The 22,267-nt window shown below is 39.5% G+C and overlaps 1 protein-coding gene across 3 annotated transcripts; it reads left to right on the top strand.

Moving 5' to 3' along the window:
- Window positions 1–1,360: 1,360 nt before the first annotated feature.
- fbxw8 (F-box and WD repeat domain containing 8) lies at window positions 1,361–22,250 on the top strand. 3 transcript variants are annotated; one of them, XM_068309893.1, is made up of 12 exons: window positions 1,361–1,957; window positions 2,038–2,142; window positions 4,892–5,056; window positions 5,353–5,441; window positions 8,847–9,004; window positions 9,185–9,381; window positions 10,350–10,568; window positions 16,256–16,383; window positions 20,330–20,503; window positions 20,943–21,059; window positions 21,431–21,467; window positions 22,084–22,219. In XM_068309893.1, the coding sequence occupies exons 1-11, from the start codon at window positions 1,487–1,489 to the stop codon at window positions 21,435–21,437; spliced, it is 1,830 nt and encodes a 609-aa protein (XP_068165994.1). In that variant the 5' UTR covers window positions 1,361–1,486; the 3' UTR covers window positions 21,438–21,467; window positions 22,084–22,219. The 3 variants fall into 3 exon arrangements, with proteins under 3 accessions (XP_068165994.1, XP_068165992.1, XP_068165993.1); XM_068309891.1 differs by lacking the exon at window positions 21,431–21,467 and having other exon boundaries at window positions 22,084–22,250; XM_068309892.1 differs by lacking the exon at window positions 21,431–21,467 and having other exon boundaries at window positions 20,943–21,152; window positions 22,084–22,204.
- The last annotated feature ends 17 nt before the right edge of the window (window positions 22,251–22,267 follow it).

Raw genomic sequence — 22,267 nt, 5'->3', positions numbered from 1 at the left:
TTGCATGATCCTAAGGCACCATCTATACAAGATATAATACATTCACTTAGCTTAAATAAAGCCTCCATAGACGATTGCTTACAAGAAGACGGTAATATATAATGATGCATCCACTTCTTAATCACCGTATTAAACAATAAAATGAACTGTTCCAATAGTTTATTTTATATTGTGCGAGGTGTTTGATTAGATATTTGCTTTAAATGTTAAATCCGACGTTATTTCATAACCTTCTCCTGGTGTTTTCTCTTGATAATTACATATTTCCAGAAACATGTCCAAACTTTTACGTGTCTATAAAGTACAATTTTACACCGTTACAGACTTTATAGGTTTATTACTGTAAATCTCACACTCTAACCTGCTATTAACTGGAAACTTTTGCAATAAATCAACTGCATGCAGCCAGGTGACATTTGTTTTCGCACATCATCCCTGTCAAACGTTTCCATGTAAACGGACACTTCTACGGGGTTGCACATTTCCATATGATCTTCTCACGCCACACAAACGCCACCGGTGACGTCCCTGTTTACACACCTGTTGCTGGCGTTGCTGTCTCGCGACCTACAGGTGTCGTCTCGCGACCACCAGCACGAGCGCAGTGACGTGTATTGCGGTGCACAGGAAGCTCTTCACGTGGCCTCTCCCGTTGACCACCTCCGTTTCACTGTCCCCACAATTAAACTCGCCGTCCGTCTCCCTGGCCGTCCAGGTTTTCTCCAGCTGGTCACCGATCCTCCTCAGACGCGTGGCGAGCAGCTGAGCCACGGAGCACGCAGTGGGTCGGCGAACGCTGCAGGTGGAGTCACCGGGCAGGAGCAAAAGCTGGTCTATCGGCAACCAGCACATCTTTCCAAACAGAACACCTCTTCTCTCTTTAAAATCTTAAGGCTATGTGACCCTCCGTCTCGTCTCCTCTCTTCTCAAACCTTAACTGTGTTTGCATCCCCCTTTCACTCTCTCTCCACTGTATTATTCATTGCAAAGTCACATGGTGTGGGGTTTACATCATCCTTTTCCCCAAAGAGAGATGCAGTATTTAACTCTTCAATCTCTCACGTCTGGTTAGTATTGAAGTCCGTCGTCTTTTGTTTCGTGGTGCTGTGGGACATTGTGTTCTCTAGGATGCTTTTTTAGTTACAAAATATGCATTTCAAGTGATTTTTCAAATGTAGCCAACTCATTTGCATAAAATATGAAATACTTGCATTTTTATCACATACAAGAGTCCATTGTGCATACAAAATATGTATTATCTCAATAAACGATCGTTTCTATTATAAAAGTGCGGAATTATAAAACTCGGAACGATGTTCAGCAGCGTCTTGTTCTTCTTCGGGCTGTTTATAGGGAGGGACGTGCTTGTTTTGCGTGAATGCTGAGCGATGGCTTCTCGTTAATGTACTGTAAAATAAAAATACTACTGCGACAGGGCTTTGCAATGCAATAAGGAGATACATTTTGTCAACAATGATAGAAAAAGATGGCTGAAGACGAACTTGAGACGTTCAGAAACCGATGGGAACAGGAATTAGCGAGTAAAAAAGAGGAGCTGCGTGTTGCTCGTCCTCCTCGTGAAGTTCGTGGTCAGTCAGGTCAAGGGGACATAAAAAACAGCTATTTCGAAGACTCGAAACAAAATCCCAACGAGGTCTGTGGTGTGTCAGAACCACAAGAGTGTGGCTGCTCTGCATCTGAAGGACCACTCGGTGGGAAAGGGGGAGGAAAAGCGGCAGCAGCGTCCGAGGACCAGCCGGAGTATGTGTCCATTGCACGTAGTTTGTTGGACGGGAGGACCAGTCCGTTGTTGGACAGAATTCGCGAGGACAGAAACAGGAGAAAGAGACATTATCATAACATGACCGATGTGTGCAGCACATCTGTACAACAGGAGAATCCTCAAAGAAAGACCAAGAAAGATGACAAGCTGTTGGATCAACTTATTCAGGATCTGGTACGGCGACGATGGTTCTGGAAATGATGTTAGTTTGACTGATATGTAAATAATGTATGTTTGAATAACTTCTGTTGCAGAATGACGTGAATGACATTCCCTTCTTTGACATTGAGCTACCTTACGAGTTAGCTCTGAAGATATTCCAGTACCTCGACTGTACCGAGTTGGGCCGATGTGCGCAGGTAAGATGCTGTGAGAGAACTAATAATCAGGTGTTTGTTTATAATTGTTACGTTTTGATTTTCCTATTCCTCTTCATCCATAGTTATGAGGCGGTACACACGTTAAACATCCATATCTTTTATTTGGAGAGTCTTCTCAGCCGGAGTGGCACACACTCAGCAGCGGTACAACACACCAAAAGTGGCACAGAACATCCCATAACACCCGCCAATTCTCACACACCCCAGTTAACGTCAACAGAAACGGCGGCGTTAAGTCGATCAGTCGTAAAAACAAAACATAAATACTGTACAGCAACTAACGTGAGCTTCCCCCAATATTATAATCTAAATGCAATTAAGATCCAAAGCTGATGACAGGGTGCCCAGAGAGGAACTGAGGTATTGTATGAGGAAGTCTTGAATGGCAGAGAAGAATGTCAGAGTGGTGCAGGACATGTATGAGGACTGTAAGACAGTGGTGAGGTGTGCTGTAGGTGTGACAGAGGAGTTCAAGGTGGAGGTGGGACTGCATCAGGGATCAGCTCTGAGCCCCTTCTTGTTGCTATGGTGATGGACAGGCTGACAGACGAGGTTAGGCAGGAATCTTCATGGACTATGATGTTTGCAGATGACATTGTGATCTGCAGTGAGAGCAGGGAACAGGTGGAAGAGAAGCTAGAGAGGTGGAGGTTTGTCCTGGAAAGGAGAGGAATGAAGGTTAGCCATAATACTTAGGGTCAACAGTCCAGAGCAATGGAGAGTATGGAAAAGAGGTGAAGAAGCGAGTACAGGCAGGATGGACCAGGTGGAAAAAAGTGTCAGGTGTGATGTGTAATAGAAGAGCTTCAGCTAAAATGAAAGGAAAGGTGTACAAAACTGTGGTGAGACCAGCGATGTTGTTTGGTCTAGAGACAGTGTCACTGAGGAAAAGACAGGAGACAGAGCTGGAGGTAGCAGAGATGAAGATGCTGAGGTTCTCTCTGGGAGTGATCAGGGTGGATAGGATCAGGAATGAGTACATCAGAGGGACAGCACATGTTAGAGGTTTTGGAGATAAAGTCAGAGAGGTCAGACTGCTGAGTTTTGAACTGCCAGGCAGGAGGCCTAGAGGAAGACCAAAGAGGAGATTTATGGATGTAGTGAAAGAGGACATGAAGGTAGTTGGTGTGAGAGAAGAGGATGCAGAAGACAGGGTTAGATGGAGGCAACTGATTCACTGTGGAGACCCCTGATGGGAAAAGCTGAAAGGAGAAGAAGATGTTTGGAATGAACTGATAATTCTGTGAAGGTTTTGTAGGGGCTTTGGCTGCTAAATGAAGAATGCTGCTAAACAGAGTCAAACTGGAGTTACTTGCTATAGTGAATTATGTTATGTGAGCGAGCCGTATGCATCAGTCTTTGAAAAGAACCAAAGAAGTGACCATTAGACTTTGGAATATCCCAATAGTGCAGAATTGATTCAGAAAGAAATCTTGTGGTGTAAACGACTCTTACAGACACAAGCTTTCAAGACAGTAACATAACATAACAGGAAGCAAACCATAGATGGGTTAAAAGCAGCAACAAAGGCATAAATATATTTAAAAAATCAGTATTTAAACAGGAACCTGTGGTAGGAAAGAGGAAAATACTAAACAAAATGACTAGAACATGGATTGCACAGGCATTATTCACAGTTTTGTACATAGAACAGGGGAATAAACTACTCTACTCCTCGACCTCATGGTCTCCCCCCTCCCGTCCACTGCTGTTATAGAGTTTGAGTAGGAAAGCTCTTCTCAGTCTTTCTGTGGAGCAGCTCTGAGACATCAACCTGCTGCTGAAGCAGCGTCTTTGTCAAGTGATGGCAGCCTGCAGAGGGTGACTGACATCTGAAATGATGGGCAGCAGCTTGTCCAATGTTTTTCTCTTTTCAGCCATCACCACTGACTCCAGTTCCATCCGAACCACAGTCCCAGCACACTTGGTGATTATCGTTAATTTAGCCTCTATCTGTCTCTCGTCCTGATGCTTTCACCCTAACACACCACTGCATAGAAAAGGACTCCAGCAACCACATCCTGACTTTTGCAGCAGTTTTCTGTAGGGGTAAAATGCTGTTAAGCTCTTCATGAAATACTTCCCTGTCTGTGTGTGTGTGCTAACTAGTCCAAATTATTATCTAGTTCTAGTCCAAGGGATTTGTAGGCTGGGACTACTGTAATTCCACCTCTACTCCCTCTGTAAAGACAGGCAGTGTCAGGAGACTTGTGCTTCCATAGTCCAGTATCATCTCCTTGGTCTGTGCTGTATTGTATCTGCAGCCGTATCTGGTGACACCACCTCACAGAAGCAATCAAGAGTTTACTGTGCTCCCCCTCCTGGCCTGCCCTGATGCACCCCACCACTGCTGTGTCTTTGGAAGTATTCTTAATATGACACATTTCTGAGCTGTATTAGACACTGTGTATAGGGTGTAGACCAGGGAGTATAAAACAGTTCCACGTGGTGTAACTGCTGCTGGTCACTGTCTCCAATTCTTCAGCCTGACAAACTGCAGTCTTGGTTTGGTTAGATTTTGTTTGATTAGAGTAAAGGTCAGATTAAGAGTAAATGGCCTAACAGATTGACAAATCTGTAAATGAAATGTCAAATTCAAAGTCAATGGTAGCAACTTTCTAGGCTTATTATCTTCTCTCTGTCCCCTTAAATTATCATAGATTTATATAGATGTGTCAGGGACTCAGCCAATTTACAGATGACACCATCCTGTCTATTCTCCTGACAGGTGAGCAGGGCATGGAGAGTCCTTGCTGAAGACGGCATTCTGTGGTTCAAGATGTGCAGGAAGGAGGGTTATCATCAGGATTCCAGCGTGTCTGACTCCCCCTGCTGGAAAAGTACATTGCGAGACTGTAGGAACACAACCAGAACCGTGTGCACCAACTGGAAGGTGGGTTCCCACTGTACCACTGTATTGAATTTAAACCCTTCACTTGTGTTGGTATGGTGAAATCTATGTGTATATTAATGAGGAATAGCTGGTTACCCATGAGCCACATGTGTCTCATTTCTAATTTCCTGTTGGAATATGAAGGTTGATTGATACGAATTATGTAGCCCTTGTTCCATAAACATGTAGAACATTTGAAGTTAATATCATTTGTGGTGTTTTTGTTTTGTATAAATGAAAACCACAAGTTAAAAGTTGTTAAGAATGTGTTCAGACATGTGAGTATTTCTCTCCAGAACCGAGTGGGATCCATCAGCCAGCTGCAGTTTGATCTGGGGAAGGTGTTGTGTGACGTGAGCTCCTGTGCCGACTTTGTCATTGCTGGGTAAGTTTCCCAGATCCAGGTAGCTTGTGACATGAGATCAGTCTTACCGTCATTTATACTGCTCATTAGACTTATGCTCTGAATTCAAGCCTCGTTTTCTACTCTTTTAATATCTCTTCTGATGTATGACTTGGTGTATAACCATTCATGGAAACAGAGGTTAAGATTAGGGTAGGTTGTGTAGGCAAGAGGACTTGAAATCAGCCAAACATGCCCTAAAGAAAATGTCCTGAGCCAGTGATAAATTGTGATGGCCCAAAGCAGCCTGATGAATGGCCCATGAGGAGATGTGCAGGGCATCCAGGGAGCGTGTGATTAGGCTCCCTTTGGCACTACTGTGTCCCGCTGGAGAAGACGGTGTGTTTGTGCTGTCATAGGTTAATAGAGGTAAGACGCACAATACAAAAGCAGTTGAGACTTACAATAAAACACTTTACGAAAAGTAAATCTATTTTGCATCCTACATGTTATACTATGTCAATTAAAGCAGTCAATGCATCAATACTTTTAATATTATTGTAATTGAGGTAAAAGTTCAACCAGAATAAGTGAAGATTAACCAAGGATGATTTGACTGCATCAACTAAATATTAGAAAAGTGGTAAAATAATGTTTGTTATGTAAAGGCAACATGAGTCATCATCTTTTTTAACTCAACAACTCCCACACAGTAACATAAAGTTTAAATCTGTTTGGTTATCCTCGTATTAAGATTGCCATAATCTGTGCATAAAGTTTTCTGCACATAAAAGTTTTGGCCGAGTAAATAAATGAGATTCAACATCATCATCATCCCGTTGATAGCTGGCACCGAGGTGATGTACAAATTAAGTAAAAGTGAGTATTCCGATTGTTAAGTTCCTGCCAAAGTACTGCAATGCCAGTCACACACACACATACGGGTGCGCACATGTACACCCTCTGTCACACTTGCTGTCACTGTGTCACACTCTCTGGCTGCGAGGCGGATACTTGCTCAGACATGATGGTATCTGCGGAGGTGGTAACACATGCAGTTTGTCATGTCCCGCAGTGAGAGCAAGTTGAATCGGATGAAGATCGGCAGCAGAGAGGGGACAGAGCCTCAGGAGTGTGAGGGCTTGACTTTGGGGTTACAGCACTTGCTAAAGGGGGAAATATACTGGTTGGAAAATGATACGATAAGTTTCCTTTATGGATTATTTTAATAGCCATTTATCATTGGCAACACAAGTTATGAGACATTTGTGTAATTAATGCAAACCTCTGTTGAGTTTCACACCAGTGGGAGCCACTGGTCAGACTTTGTCAGAAGTCTGATGGTTTGCTATCAGACAAAGAAAGGATCCTCGGTTTTCGAGACAACATCAAAAATAGAAAGGAAAGTAGAGTAAAGCATACCGTTTGTTGAAGAGGAAGAATAGAAGGCAAGTGGAAAAATAATTGTTATTTCAAAATAGAGGAATACAAACTTATTCTTGAGTAGAGAGCTCTAATTAGCAATTATGTCATTGCTGATTAATGTTTTCATAGCTTTTTCTATTAATTGATTCAAATGTCAGAAAACAGCAGAAGACTTAGTTGTGACCTTTACAGTCACAGATCCGTGAACGGAGCATCAGTGCTCTCGCTGGTTAAACTGGAACAAGAAAAACACCCAGTTACTCCAACCGTTACTCACTTGTCCATTCTTGATTACACATTCATTCATTCATCTTCAATACAGACTGTACCCACTGCATGAGGCAGGGTACACTTCGGGCGCAACGCCAGTGCACCGTGGAGCTACTTGATTACTCAATTAATTGAATATTTCATCTCTAAGGAAGCACAAACCAGGAAGGTTTGAAAAAGTGGAAGCATAGTTACCTCCACAATCATCATGTTACCGCCATGAATGTTTCTTTATGGATATGTCTGCCTCCTAATAGGATTACAAATAAAATATTGTACTTGACAGATTTTCATATCCTTCTTGGGAAGGCTCTGTATATGACATTGAAGAATTCAGTCAATTTTAGATTGGATGCTGGCGAAAGCCTTGTTTCTGTAATTCGTGGATGAAGAATTGTTGATGCTTGGTAGTTTTACTATTTGATGATATTTGATCTACTTGATGAATCCCCATGAAATGTGTTGGAATAGTGACTCATGTGCCAAAGAGAGACACATAATTTTGGAGTACATCTTAATAAATGGAGGGTCCACGTTTAAATTTTAACATTTTAAAAAATTATTACATTTTTTCTCACTATTTTTGACATTGTGAGAATCCTAAGGATGCAGTATACTTTGGGATTTAGATAAATTGGAGTTTGAGCTAACTCCATTCTAGCTGAAGTGCTAGAGGCCCCAGGTGTAGTCAAGCACTGTTAAATTATGCGTTATTTACAGTAATGAGTATCTCAGTCAGAAATTGGCAAGAAATTTGAGGACCAATTTACAGAATTCATTAAACAAAAAAGAATTTCTAGACAATGAGTTTCAGACCTGGTCTCAGCAGTGGTCTTTTTAAAAAAAATTTTTTTAACAGAGACCATGTCAAGCTATTACAGTTAATTTGACTATATCCTCATTGGTTAAAAAAAATGCAGCATGTTGCAAAATTTAATAAAACCTAAAAAAAGTAACATTTTGTATAATTTTAGCTTAACAAGAACCAAACAAAGTGAAGCAGCATTTAGTTATTATGCTCCTCACCTGTGGAACAAACTGCCTGACTACCTGTGATCTGCTCAAACGGTCACTTCGTTTAAATCAGGGCTAAAGACATTTTTGTTCAATGCAGCATTGTCCTGAATTTGTTTTTTAATTATCTGCATTTTTTAATTAGTGGTTATAATTTAAATGTTTTATTCTCCTGTTTAAATGACTTCTCTTTTTCATTGCTTTTTATTGATATTTTATTGTCTTGTTTTAATCCCCTTTTATCTTTAAAGTGTTCTTGTGTTTTTTTGCCTTTGTAAAGCACTTTGAATTGCCTATGTATGAATTGTGCTATATAAATAAACTTGCCTTGCCTTAAAAACTTAAGGAAAGAGAGAAGATCTAACTATACTTTCAAATTATACACTGTAATTAAGTAAGAAAAAAATTGAGTCTTCTTGCAGTACACTTAGATGAATAACCTTTACTACATGATGTTTATCCTCCCTACAAGCGGTAGAAAGGGGTGAAATGTTCATTATTGTTTCTTCCCAAACAACACCCCTGTAATGCGCGAAAAATCATGATGGAACAAATACTTTAGAAAACAAAATAACAACAAGAAAGAGTGAGTAAAGTGAGGAAATGATTCAGCGGTGGGAGGGTGACGTCAGGTATTCATGAAGAGACAAACTTCTCAGGCTATAATGGAAAATGGCCAATAATTGTGTTATAATTTTTATCAGTCTTTATTTTCTTTGTGCATGTCTTGTTTCTTAGGTACACATCTGGTGATGTGAGGCTGTGGGATACGCTGCATTGGGATATTACAGCCTCTTACCTGAAAACTAACAGCCTGTCGGCTATCGCTGAGCCCAGACCTTATGTTAGTCATGTCCAGGTCAACAACACAGTGGCTGCCGCTGCTTATGAAGATGGTGTGTATGTCTGTTCATAAACTGTTATCCTGTGGCAAACATACACAGAAATACATTCATTATGGTTTCAGGAAGCTCTCATGGTTTAAATAAATGACATATAGCTTAGAATTTGATTTTATATAATTACTCTTTCCTGAGTGCCATTATTAAGGGTATCTCCACATTTCTTGGCTCAAGGATGTGTTGACCTGTGGAGCACAGAGACGGGCGGAGAGCCCATTCACCATTACCAAATACCAGGGAAGATACAAGTCCTGGCCCTGAGCCCTGACACAGCCGTTCTAGGCTCGGCCGCAGGACCTGATGTGCGTCTGGACTGGGCCGACGATCACGGCTACTGGAGGTTGTCCTGCCAGGTTCAGCTTCCAAGCACTGTAAGTTCGACAAACGATAAGCTTCTGCTAGTGCTGAAGTAATTAGGGGATTCAGTATTCAGTCTGTCACTTGTGTTCAAAAGAATTTTTATAAATTATTGAAGTAAGAAAGCACATTTCACATAATAAATATTCTAATTTTCTCTGTGAGTGTAATGTCTTTGGATTGTGGACAGATGGTCACATGCAACAAAATCCTTTAATTTTAATAATCTTAACAGTAAATGTTTTTTTTTATCCATCCAATTAAGTAGGGTTATTGTTGAGTCAATAATTTTCATTTGTAACAGTGAACAAGAACCAAGGCAGTCAGAGACTGCAACATCCCACTCACTCTGATCTACTTACAGGGTAGGTCAGTGTACCCTGAAAATAGTACCTGACAAGTGTATAGCTTTGACCTTTCAGGTTAGGCCAAAGCTATGCACTAGCTTGGCCATAGATCAAAGCTAGTGCATAGGTAGATCAAAGCACTAGCTTTGATCTATGGTCTTACTCACACTGGACTTCTCCCTTGTCTTTCTGTCTTTGGCCAGTTCCTGAGTGTACAAAAGATGCAATTTGACCTTGACTTAGTTTTCTCAAGGTCAAGATCATGATCTCATTTTCATCCCCTTTACCGCTTGAGTAATGTGCTTTTTGTTTCATCTTTCTATCTGCAACGGTTGCGAAGATATTTGGTGGACTAACGAACGGACGGACAAACGGACGAACACTGACAATCAATACATCACCGCTTGGAAGCGGGATGTATTGATAAAATAGCTTTGTGAGAAGCTGTAATGATAGAAGTAAAGGATTTTAAACAACCCATATTTTATACCAAAACTAATAATAAGTACTTACTGTAATTCATCTGCAGCAAAGTGAGTCTATGAATGTACAGATGAGGGAAATCATGTGAAACCCTGAAGAGGGTTTACCTGCTTTATTAGTGATGATTATGTTCTTACTGTACTTGGTGACAGGTTGAGAGCATGGTTTTGGTGCCCAGCAGGGGGCAGCACTGCCTGCTGACAGCCCTGAAAGCAGGAGACACTGTGTATCTGTTGGACCCACGGGAAGAGGAACCACGGATCCTTCACTCTGTCTACGGTCATCCTGTGACCTGCCTTGATGCCTCAGAATGCCATGTCGCATTTGGAGTGAAGAGCACAGGTTGGGCGATGCACGATGGGGGAAACAAGGTGAGTGCAGTGCTTCTGGCCAAAATTCTTTGTGAATTTTTAGTGCTTGTTATATTTTCATGTGTATTTGTGATTTTTTTACTCTATGGTTGTACTTTAAGGTATGATTTCCAATTCAGAAGAATAAGTATTCGTCTTAAAAACTGGTTCAACTAAATATGAATTTATATATAGACCCAAACTAAAGGAGACTTTTTATATAGGAAGAAAACCCCCAAAAGTTTTGTTGGAAAGATTGATGCTATAACACTATTTTACTCCTCGTATAATTTGTAATTGAAAATTGATAATCTGATTTTTTTTTCGAATACCTCTGAATACTTTCTGATACTTCTGTCTTAGTCTAGGAAGAGTTCTTTCATTCTGATGCATGGAAACGGTAGATATAATATCCTCTGAGATAACTGGTAGAACTGTGGCATTACCATATACAGTGATTACAAAAGATATTATGTGAATGACCAACACAAAGTAAGTACGTACCTTCAAAGTGGAAGGAAAATGACAAGACTAACAGCTAAGGAACACACCAGACAGGCCAAGTATAAAGTTATGGACGTTCAACTCAGGGTTAGGAAATAAAAATGTATCTTACACTTTGAACATCTCATGAGACACTCCATCATCTGATAAAGGAAAGTGTATAACACAACTGCAAACCTACCAAGACATGGCAATCTACTTAAGATGACAGGCCAGGCAAGGAAAACATTATTCAGAGAAGCAACCAAGATTCTATAGTTACTCAGTAGGAGCTGCAGAGATCCACAACCAAGGTGGGAGAATCTGTCTGCAGTACAACTGTTGGTTGTGTCCTGCACAAAACAGACTTTTGTGGAAGAGTGGAAAGAAGACAGCCTATTTTGAACAAAAGAAATCCTATTCCCAGCTTGCCACAAACCATGTAGGAAACACATGTGGAAGAAGGTGCTTACGGTCAAGTGGGACCAAATTTGAACTCTGTGACCTTCAGGCACAACACTGTACGTAGTAGAAACCAACACATCAACTTGAACACATCATCCTCTCTGTGGTGGTGGCAGCATCATTCTTTGGAGATGTTTTTCTTTAGCTGGGACAGAGAAGCTGTTCATAGTGGAAGGAAAGAAGGATGGAAGAAATCCTGTAAGAGGCTGCAAAAGATTTGAAATTGGGGCAGACAGTCACCTTCCAACAAGATGATGACCCAATATATAAATATATATCCAGAACTACACTGAAATGGTGTAGACCAAAGTATATTCATGTGTTACAATGACCAAGTCAAAGTCTAGACCTAAATCCCATTGACGATTAGTAGCAAGACTTGGAAATAGCAGAGATGTATCCAATCTGACTGAACTCATGCTATTTTTCAAAGGACAATGGGATAAAATTGCAGTCTCTAAATGTTCAAAGCTGGTAGGGACACAGCCTAAAGGATCTGTGGATGTAATGGCAGTGAAAGGTAGTTCAATACAGTATTCAACAAAGACTCTTGTAAAGAGTCTTGAACCCCTGTCTCACTATCCTTCTACTTTACAAGTATGCAGTACTCTGAGTCGGTCTAGGGCCTACAGTATGATCCCAACATAACATTTAAGTTTGGAGCATATTTTAATCTAAACTTTGAGGTGACTTGAGCTTCACATGCATTACACAAGCTCAGGCTGTTCTCTAAATATATCTCATCTGTCTAAATGTAAACTGGTCTCTAGATGGTTGGATCACTATTACTCTGGATCCCCTTTGACATGTATGTCATGTACCAATTGGGGATTTATTCGCAGAAGTAGCTGGCATATTGGGAACAATCTCTCTGGGGACCCTGCCCCTAATTACTACAATCTTTAGGGAATATTGACAAGCTGCTGTTCCCTGAGCTTCATCTGTTTGCTTCTAATAATATTTTCTAAAGACAAAATATCAACTAGTTGACTTGTAAGACTTCACTTTGAAAGAACAAAGAGCAGATCTGTGCAGCAGTAGAAAGGTTCTCTATATGAAGTTCTCTTCATGCTGTTTTGTTTGGATTAAATATAATGCCATGATAAAGAATTGTAACATTCAAATTTAAATGATATCATTCAACAATTAGTTGTTTGCTGCCTTTTGAGACCAGTATCTGTTTAGGTAACAGACACTGCCTGAGTGCCGTGTGGCTAATATCCAGCAGCACTGATTCATTGGCGGCACTAAAGCACCACATAGTGGACCAAGACGAGAGCAGCAGAGATATACAGCACTCTGAAATAAACTCGTAATAAAGCTGCACTGTGTGGTAAAATTTAAAAAAAAAATCATTGGTCAATCTCCTTTTAGCTGAAATAATAAGAGGATTAATCGAGTAGGAAACTGTTTTGATAATTGGTGAACTATAATTGTAAGCTGAATATCTTTGGAGGGTAAAAGGCATTTGAATTCACCTTGGATTCTGAGAAAGAAGCATGAGTATGCTTTTACTATTTATTGACATTTAATGTGCAAAAATGATTAATTAGTCATCGGAAAAGATAATCTGTAGATGAATCTATAGTGAAAGTACTCACTACTTACACATGATTACATGTGGTTTATGTGATTGAAGTATAATCACATTATGAAAAGCTAAAGTTTGATTTCACTTCATTTTACTAGAAGTCCAGAAGTGTAGAAATATTCTTGTTTTTGCGAGTTTTGCATTACCTTCCGTTGAACCTGTGTGAACTCTAGATTACTGTAGCTCGCTAACTAATTAAAATATTTCACAAATTTAATTAGACTTTCACTTTTTGTCGTGCGTCTAACAGCGATTTCATACTGTGAGGAAGACAAAGCCTGAACCGGATCGTGATTTCACAACTACACAACCTTTTATAAGAAAGCATATGCTTCATTAAAATTTGTTAAAATGCGTGGAGTTGGCATCCGGTAAAGTTGTTTCACACCTTTTTGCATCGCAAAACAGTGTAACATATTCATTTACAGCATTGTGACTTTTGATGAACTCAAACAGATTGTCAAGTTTTTGTTGATTACTGACACAGTGATGATTACCGACTCTGCCGCTGTTTTCTTTTGTTTTTGTTTTTTAATTTTTAATTTTAAGGCACAGTAGTTTCTTAGAATTTTTTTTTTGATATTTTAGCATGCATCATTATTTAGCTTGTGGTTTTGTTTTTCCTATATTTGCTGCTGCTGATAGTGTTAAGTATATGTTTGTGTGGTCACAGCCAGTGTCCAGGTCCCCCTTACGACTGGCTTCCTGTTTGCCAGTGGATCCAGGCACTCACCCAGCTCATGGCTGGACATTGAACATAAGCTGGCAGGTCCGCTGGCACAGCAGTTATCCACTGAGTGGATCTATCATAGATCATAGATAAGTTCAGAGTGCTGTTTGTATTGATGACCATATATCTCCATTCAGATGCATTGATCAATATATAACAAATCAACATCATTTACTCCGTGCAGCCCGGAGCAGGTTGCTTTTTTTGGTAAACGTTGGACATGTTGAATGGGAAGAAATGTTGTCCCGAATCAAAACGTTAGTCCATGGAGTTATGGAGATGATATGAAGCACTTTAAACACATTGATGATTCTGTTAATGTAGTTTGGTCTGTTAAAACAATCATTCACCGTCAAATACCCGCTTTTGTCCACTGAAGCGGGTCACGGGGTGCTGATTGGGCGTGAAGCAGGGTACACTCCGGGCGTGACGCCAGGGCACCACGGGACCACACGTTAACAGACAACCATACCCGCACACTCATACCCACAGGGAATTTGATGTCACCCCTTAACCTAAAATGCATGTTTTTGGAGGTGGGAGGAACCCGGAGAGAGCCCACACAGACACTGGGAGAACATGCAAACTCCGCGCAGAACGGGACGCAAACTGGGGACCCCCTTGCTGTGCAGCGACAGCGTCACTCACTGCCTCCCCTGTTAAAACATTTATTTTAGGTAATAAGATGAGGATGGACTTTTCCTTTATTTCTTTACTTGTTTTTTAATTGAATTAATTTGTGATAATTGCTCATGACTTCAAATCACAAATGAAAAAAGCAACACTTGCTAAAGTAAAAACAGTGCAACAACAACAGTAAATGCAGAGCATCTGAAGTTTTTGCGAAGTCCACTTTTCACAATTTTGTTTTATCCCAACTTTTTTTTTTTTTGTTCAATTTTGCATTCAGCGACAGAAAACACAAAAGCTGTTTTTCACAGTTTGGCATTTTTGCAGATTGTAGGCAAACAGAAGATTGTACAACTACCAGTGTATGAGTTGGCGCTATGTTTCACATGGTCTACTTAAGTTTTTATAACTAGTCTGTAATATTCCATTGAAGATTAATCGAAGTCTGCTCTTTGGCAAAATGTGTTCAACAGAATGGGCAGCAGATTCGTAATTGGTTTTCTCAGAAGCGCTGCAATCTTTTTAAAAGCAAAGACAGTAATTGCATTAACATCCTAATAAAAGCCACCATTATATTGTCTTTTGTATTCAAGCCTCACAGGGACTCCAACAAGTGCATTAACCTAACAAGTCCTCCTGTCAGGCTCATGATTATTCATCATGGAGACACTCTGCTGCAGTATATAAACAGACCCCAGTCGGATCATAAAACCGATCCTTTGTCTCCCTGAGCAATATTTCTGCATTTTTGTAGGCTGATATTTAATAGAAGAAATCATCCTGAAACACTGATTCCATTGGAAAAAACCCCCACATTGACTCCCCGACCCCCATCCCTCTTCTCCTCCCCTATCGTCTACTGTCCAAATCCTATCAAACTGTCATTTCAGTGTCCGGTGTGATTTGGGCTTTGCCCCAGGGGGGTGCATAATTAAAGCTGTTCGGTCCAAGAAGAGGATGAACAAAAACCGCTGGCCCATCTTCAAGGCTTACATCATACCTCCCTTCCTTCTAAATTCTTAATCCCCCTCTCTCACACACACACTCACACACTCTTGCTTTATATCTTTCCTTTTGTCTCTTTCTGTCTCCTTTTCCAGTACCCTTTCTGTCCCAGACCCCCTTACTTTAATTTATTTATTACTTTAATCACTGGAATTCAATTATTCGTCATTGTCGTTTATGTTCTGTATGATTTGGAGTAAACATCAGCCAATAATTGTCCAATTACACTGGTTCCTGGTGACATCATTGTAATTTGTAAGAACAAAGTTTGCAGCTGTGGAAATTAAATATTTCCCTGATCACTTTCTATTTTATTGTTCTCATATTCAACAGATATGCCTGTATGCTGTTTTTCATTTAATTAAATGTCTAAGAATGTCTTATGTAGCTGCATTTGTTCTTTGTAGGGTATGTGTTTTCCAAAATGTATGGCTAAATAACGTATGAAGTGAAATCTGCAATGACACACAGCAATAGACCAGCCTTTGTTTAAATGTTTACCTGTCCCATCTAATAATAAGTAGTATTCTATACAACATATGTGGTTTAGTGTATTGTTGGAGTTGTCCAACATACAGTATACTGAACAAATGATTATTGAGTACTGTGGTTTTGTATTTAAGATAATCTTAACATTGGGAGTATGAATGGAAGAAGCCACAGAGTCCCACAACACTGTCCACACTCCAACACCCTCAAAGGCTTAGAGTTCAGTCTTTAAATTCTGGGTGTTGAGTAGCGTTTTATCGAAGCTTGCCTGATCTTTTAATACATCTGGTTTTCATGTGTGCTTTCACTTTTCAGATCCATGTTTACAGCTTAGAGACGAACAAACCTGTGATTTGTGTTGGCAGCTCCCTGGGAGATTTCACTTGCATCAATCTGAGAGATGCCCATCCTCACTTGCTGGTGTGTGGAAACAAAGACAGGAGGTAGAAACACACACGTTCACACACTCAGAAATGGAGATAATGCCCAAGGACAGAATTTTACAATACTTGCAATCTCTGATTTCTTCAAAAATCACAAAGGACTGAAAGGAGTGTCTGTAAAGTAAAGGTAACAGCTGAAGGAAGAATTACTTCCGGTGAAACGTGTTGGGGGGGTAGACATAAGCAAACCCTTTTTTTTTTTTTCCAAATTTGTTCATAATTTTGTCTTCCGTTTCTCTTTATTGCTTGTAACGCAAATCTCCTTGACAAAAAAGAAGACAAAGCAACATGTGACATTTTTGGTTGCTATTGAATACAGATGTCTGTCTCTCCTTTTATATGAGACGCTACTAGAGAAAAGAAAAACCCCCATCCTCTTATTCATCAGCAGTGCACACATCTATGCGTAAGCACACACGTGTCACATCGCTAACCTGGCGCTGCAGATGAAAAAAGATGTATAAAGGATCCATTTTCATCTGTTCTCCACTTGTTAGCGGCTGCTGCGGTTCATCAGCTGGCAGGAAGACAAAAATCCCTGGCACGTCTTTGTCCAAAGCTGCACCCACTGTTTCTATTCCACACTGAATCCATCTGGCTGTGAAGTAGTTGGCTTAAAGCAAGAGATAGACCATATCACATTGTTTAGGTTCCTTTGTTTTCACTCTTTAATTCTAAATGGTTTTGATTAAAGTATCGACACGGTTGTTTTCTGGCCAGAAATTCGGTTTTAATTCAATACCTCTTTTCTTTACCTTTGGTTTTCACTTTCTGAGAGATGTGTCATTTTGTTCAGACACCATCTTGTCTCCTCTACTTTGGCCCCAGCTGGTGCATGCAAAGACAAATGGAAATAAATGGAGGGAAAGTCAGTGATCTTGGCTCTCTGACTAGGTGGCTAACAGCCAAAGCCAAATGCATCCCTTCCTTTTGTCCAAATGATTTTTTCCCCCTCTGTTTTTGTAAGATCCGGGGAGAGAATGAGTGGTCCTGATAAGGGCTGTTTGGATGATGGCCATATCAAAGCAAATGGGAAAGATGTGGGCAAAAAGTTTTTAAAAAAATTAGCATCTGACAAACCGTGGCTATTTATCATTTTGGGAGCGCAGCCTAAAGACTGCTCTGCTGACGTTTTGGACTTGATTCTAGAAAAAAAAAATCAATTTTCTTTGACATGGTTCGAGGTAAATTAAATTAATGCTTTGTTTTATGACCAAATATTTGACAAAGAAGAATGCTCTCATCAGTTTTACCTATATTTAGTATAATTACAACATTTGATCTACCTAATATACAACAATAAGATTAAACTGTGACAATTTAAAATATTATGGCTTTGAATCCATTAAAATAGTAAGAAATTAATAAAAAAAAAAAATAATGACAGTCCTACAATGTATAATGTTACTGAGACTTGTGTATATACCTTCACCTCTTAGCCCTTAACACCTGAAGAATAAATTAAGAAAAGTTAAAGCATAATTTAATTAATTAATTTGTTTATTTATTCATTTAATTTGGTGAAATCTGGATCATTCGGGTCATTCTTGACTTATTTTAAAAAAAATACAAGTGGTATTAACTTACAGAGTCTACCTGAAACACATCCATAATGGAGTGGAACTAAACAAACCTTGTGGAAATCAACAAAGCCATCAGGTATAATCCTCAGTATGGGAAGATTAATGTCCTCTGAATCTTTAAGAAACTAACTGGAGTTATCTGAGCCTCTTCCTCAGTTCTCTTCATCGGCATAGCTCCTCTTGATTAATGAAGAACAGTCTGGCTGCTGACAGCTCAGTGAATATGGAGCTGCCTTCATCATTAGATTGATGTTCCCTCTGTTTGCCAGTAATATTCAGTCTTAAATGTTTTAACGTGTGCTTTCATCATGTAATGCTTCTAAACATTCTCAACTAACTGCAGACATCAAGTCCACCGCACCAGTTTGGCCAAATCTTTCTTTTGCAAAAATGTTGGTAACTGAACTGGTAAATGAATTCTGAGTCCCCAAAGTGAATTTCATTATGATAATGAAGTCTTGGAAGACGTGTGAGCTTGGATGGAGTTACGTCCTGAATGCCTTCAGCTGTAATAAAGCCACAATGACAACAGATGGAGCTGAAGGTCCCCTGGGCTTGAGTGTTCACATCAACCCCAGAAAGGAAAAATCAGCTCTTACTGCCAGTTGTCCCTAAGAAACACTAATATCCACTCCCTAATCATCGTAAGAATAGTAATCTTAATAACATTAAAGAAATATTTCAATTATCTTAAAAGTAAGATATTCATTCATTCATATGGTATTTATTTTTACAGGTATAATTATTATTATTATTGAGTGAAATACATAAATGACTAAAAATTGCTAATAATTTCACTCCAAAACATGGTCACAAATACAGATTGCTACAAAAACACAATTATTCATTAAATAAATAAAGCTGGATGCACTAAAACAAAATTAAGCTACATTTATTTTTACCTACCTTGCTATTTTCATAAAATCTGTAGTTTGCTTCTGGAACTGTATTTGTGTCATTTTCCACCCTGTGGCTGTGGCTCAAGGGGTCGGGCAGTCGTTTTCTCATGAAAGGTTGGTGGTTCAATACCCAACCCCCTGCAGCCAGCATGGCGAAGCGCCCTTTGGCTAAATACTGAACCCATGGAGTGAGTGAGTGGTGGTGAGAACGATTCTTTGACACGTCGTAGGATATCACTGTCTTCCACCACCAGTGTGAAAGAGTGAACAATGACTTTTAAAGTTATTTTCATCTGTGTTTTTGTGTTGTGTTTTTTCATAATTCATTTAACAGTCTGTTTACAGTGTTTCCTTATCGGTCCTGTTTTACAGGCAGTCGTTTTCTCATGAAAGAAAACGACTTCTTTATTTACCTTTTCCTCTGATATGCTGTCTCCATTCACACCCGAATCCATTATTTAAAAGTCATCTAATCTTCATCCTTACTACCTTAAAATTTCCTTGTTTTCAGTCTCAGTGCTAAAGTTAATATCCCCTTTCTTTATATTAATGTAGATACATATAATTATATGGGGTTTTTTTTTTAGATTTGTTGTGTGGCAACAACTGGTAAAAGTGATTGATATATTCTGGTATCTTTTACCAGTAGATAGAACATTGTGATGTTTACTTCAATGACTTGCAGGAAACATGTGCCACACATCTAGTATTTTGTCTTTTTACTGAATTGAAGTTCTTTCAGAAGTCAGAAGAGAGCTCTTCTGTCTGTAGATGAATACCCTCTTTGTTAAACTATTCTCTCCCTTGTGTGCTCTGAGATTCCCCCTCCACCTCCTAGGAAGTGAAAGTCTGAATTACCATGCTTCACTGGAAGTGACTGATACTGTTGAACTTTCTTTACTTACGTTCTATTTTAATTAAACCTACGACTTGTATGTTAGATAATTTCCTGGACTGGATATGGAAATGAATCACATTGCTGGGGTATTTTCAGAAATGAACAATAACCTCTGTTATATTAGCATATACTACATTGTAAATCTCTGAACATTGAATGTGTATTGTCCTGTTAGTAAAGTCCTGTTAGTGCTGCATGTGTCTGTCTGTTAGTGTAATGTATGTCTTGTGGTATGTCCTGTGATGTCAATGTTTCCTTTTCTCCTGGTGTTTATCCAGTATTATTTGTTATTTAATGCCTGAGCAGTGGATATATGCAATTTCCTCCGGGATTAATAAAGTATCTATCTATCTATCTATCTATCTATCTATCTATCTATCTATCTATCTATCTATCTATCTATCTATCTATCTATCTATCTATCTATCTATCTATCTATCTATCTATCTATCTATCTATCTATCTATTGCTTATCAATACATCAGAGTAATTGGATGATATCACAAAACTAAGAAAGGCAGTTCTGAATGAATTAATGTTATCTGATTGTGTCTGCTGTGACTCAGGGTGCGGGTGTTTGACCTCCGCTCCGGCTCCTCGGTAGCGTCTCTGTACGCCCACCACCTGGGCGTCACCGCGGTGCAGGCGGACGATTGGAAGATCGTGAGCGGCGGAGGCGAAGGGTTGGTTTGTGTCTGGGAGATGAGGATGGGAGCAAAGCTGTGGGAGATGCACAACAGGTGGGATTTTTTTTCATTACGTGAGCCATTGAGAACAAAAAAAAGTGTAGTTTACATTTAAAAATATAAAATCTCATATTTAAAAACAGTTTCTCTGTTTCCAGCACATTACATCTGTGCTGTGTCTTTGAGATTTGAGTTATTTAAAACATTTACATTGTCTATTTGTTTTATTCACACTTTTAGAAGCACATCTGTACCTTCCAAATTAGAGTAAACTGACTGTGTGCAGATTTGTGCTGTTCACTGATAAGATTATATGAGTTCCGTGTCATATGGGTGATAGAATCAGAATATTCACATTTTTATTTGTACACAAGTTCCATGTATCTTTACATTTACCTCAGGCAATATATGTAGAAAAGCTTGAGGGATACAACTCCAAAATGACACTATAAACATTTCATACCAATGGCGTTGTTTTCTGCCTTTGCTGCAGGCATCCTGTGAGGCATGTACACTTCAACACAAGCACCCTGGTAACAGCCAACATCCCTGATGACAAGTCACCACGGGGGGCCTGCATCACAGATGATGACCTTACAGCTCACCGCAGGTCGCTGATCTCCCACTCACATTCTTCTTCTTTTAATCTGGATCTCTTCTGAACAACATCCTACCAGTTCCCACAAGCTCAGAGTTTGAAATGGTTTGACTGCCTCCTGCACCTTAGGTTTTATAAAAGCAAATCCAACCAATGTAACACTGTTATAAGAACGTGGGTTATTTTTGTAAATAAGCTTATCTTAGCGTGAAGGCTGGTTGCCTGGTTCTGTCTGACGGACACAAATCCCAGCTAAATCTATCCACAAGCTTTAACACCCTAAAACTATGTGGTTTACAAATATCAACATGTTTTCTTTTGGTAACTGAGCTGGTGCCAAAACTCAACCGTTACAAATTTAACACTTTTGTTTCCATATTCAGGCAATAGAGAAAATGTGTTCCTCCCTGAGCTTTAGAGGTACTGATAGCTGGATTTTTATTTATTTTTTATATATTCATCCTACCTCAGAGCCTGTTCCAGATCTTTACACAGTGGTGTGAAAAAGTTTGGGCACCCCTGATGCACCTGCCAACTTTTGTTTAAGTATTGCACTCTTTCTGTTAATTCTATAACTTTCATTTCACTTCTCAAACATCACTGTTTGTCTGCTATAAGATGTCTTTAACTGAAATTTCTGATTTGAACAACCAATAATTTACAAAGGAAAATCTTGAAAATGATCAGGGGTGCACAAACTTTTTCATACCACTGTAATACACTAAGCTTTCCGGCTCTGGTTTACAGTGTGACATTGATATAATAATAAAATGTTCCTGTAATTGGCATGATATTAATATTAAAAAAACATCACCTTATACATTATTTCGGGTGGGATAGTGATTAATTTAATTGTCCACACAAGTAGTTGCTCCTTTCTGTCACATGTTGTAATGAAGTCATCATAGAAAAGCATGTTTTATGAATAAACATCACCATTAGCATAGGTTAAATCAAACATCCAGTATGAGTGATATTCTAACAAGTGAAACATGTAGGTGATATTTCTTCTGCTATACGTCTCTTCATCTTTCAGGCACAGGGGGGTCATCTGCCGCTACAACTTCTCTGAAGATGCGTTGTCACAGGATCACATCCTGCCCATCTGCAGGTCCAACTACACCGAGTCTTCCGGCTACAACTACAACATCGGCCTGGTGGTTCCTTACGACAGACTCTCTGGCTCCCATCCTTCCCTCTGACATGCTGCTGTCCAAACT

Source organism: Antennarius striatus, chromosome 3 (genome assembly GCF_040054535.1).
Source record: "Antennarius striatus isolate MH-2024 chromosome 3, ASM4005453v1, whole genome shotgun sequence".
Taxonomy (NCBI): domain Eukaryota; kingdom Metazoa; phylum Chordata; class Actinopteri; order Lophiiformes; family Antennariidae; genus Antennarius; species Antennarius striatus.
The sequence above is the reverse complement of the archived record's forward strand: the minus strand, read 5'-3'. Positions and strand labels throughout refer to the sequence as shown.

Excerpts from the sequence above, each read along its gene's own strand:
- fbxw8 (XM_068309891.1), top strand. The coding sequence starts at position 1,487 with ATGGCTGAAGACGAACTTGAGACGTTCAGAAACCGATGGGAACAGGAA. Across the intron at positions 2,143-4,891 it reads AGTTGGGCCGATGTGCGCAG|GTGAGCAGGGCATGGAGAGT; the intron begins GTAAGATGCTGT and ends TTCTCCTGACAG. Across the intron at positions 9,382-10,349 it reads AGGTTCAGCTTCCAAGCACT|GTTGAGAGCATGGTTTTGGT; the intron begins GTAAGTTCGACA and ends ACTTGGTGACAG.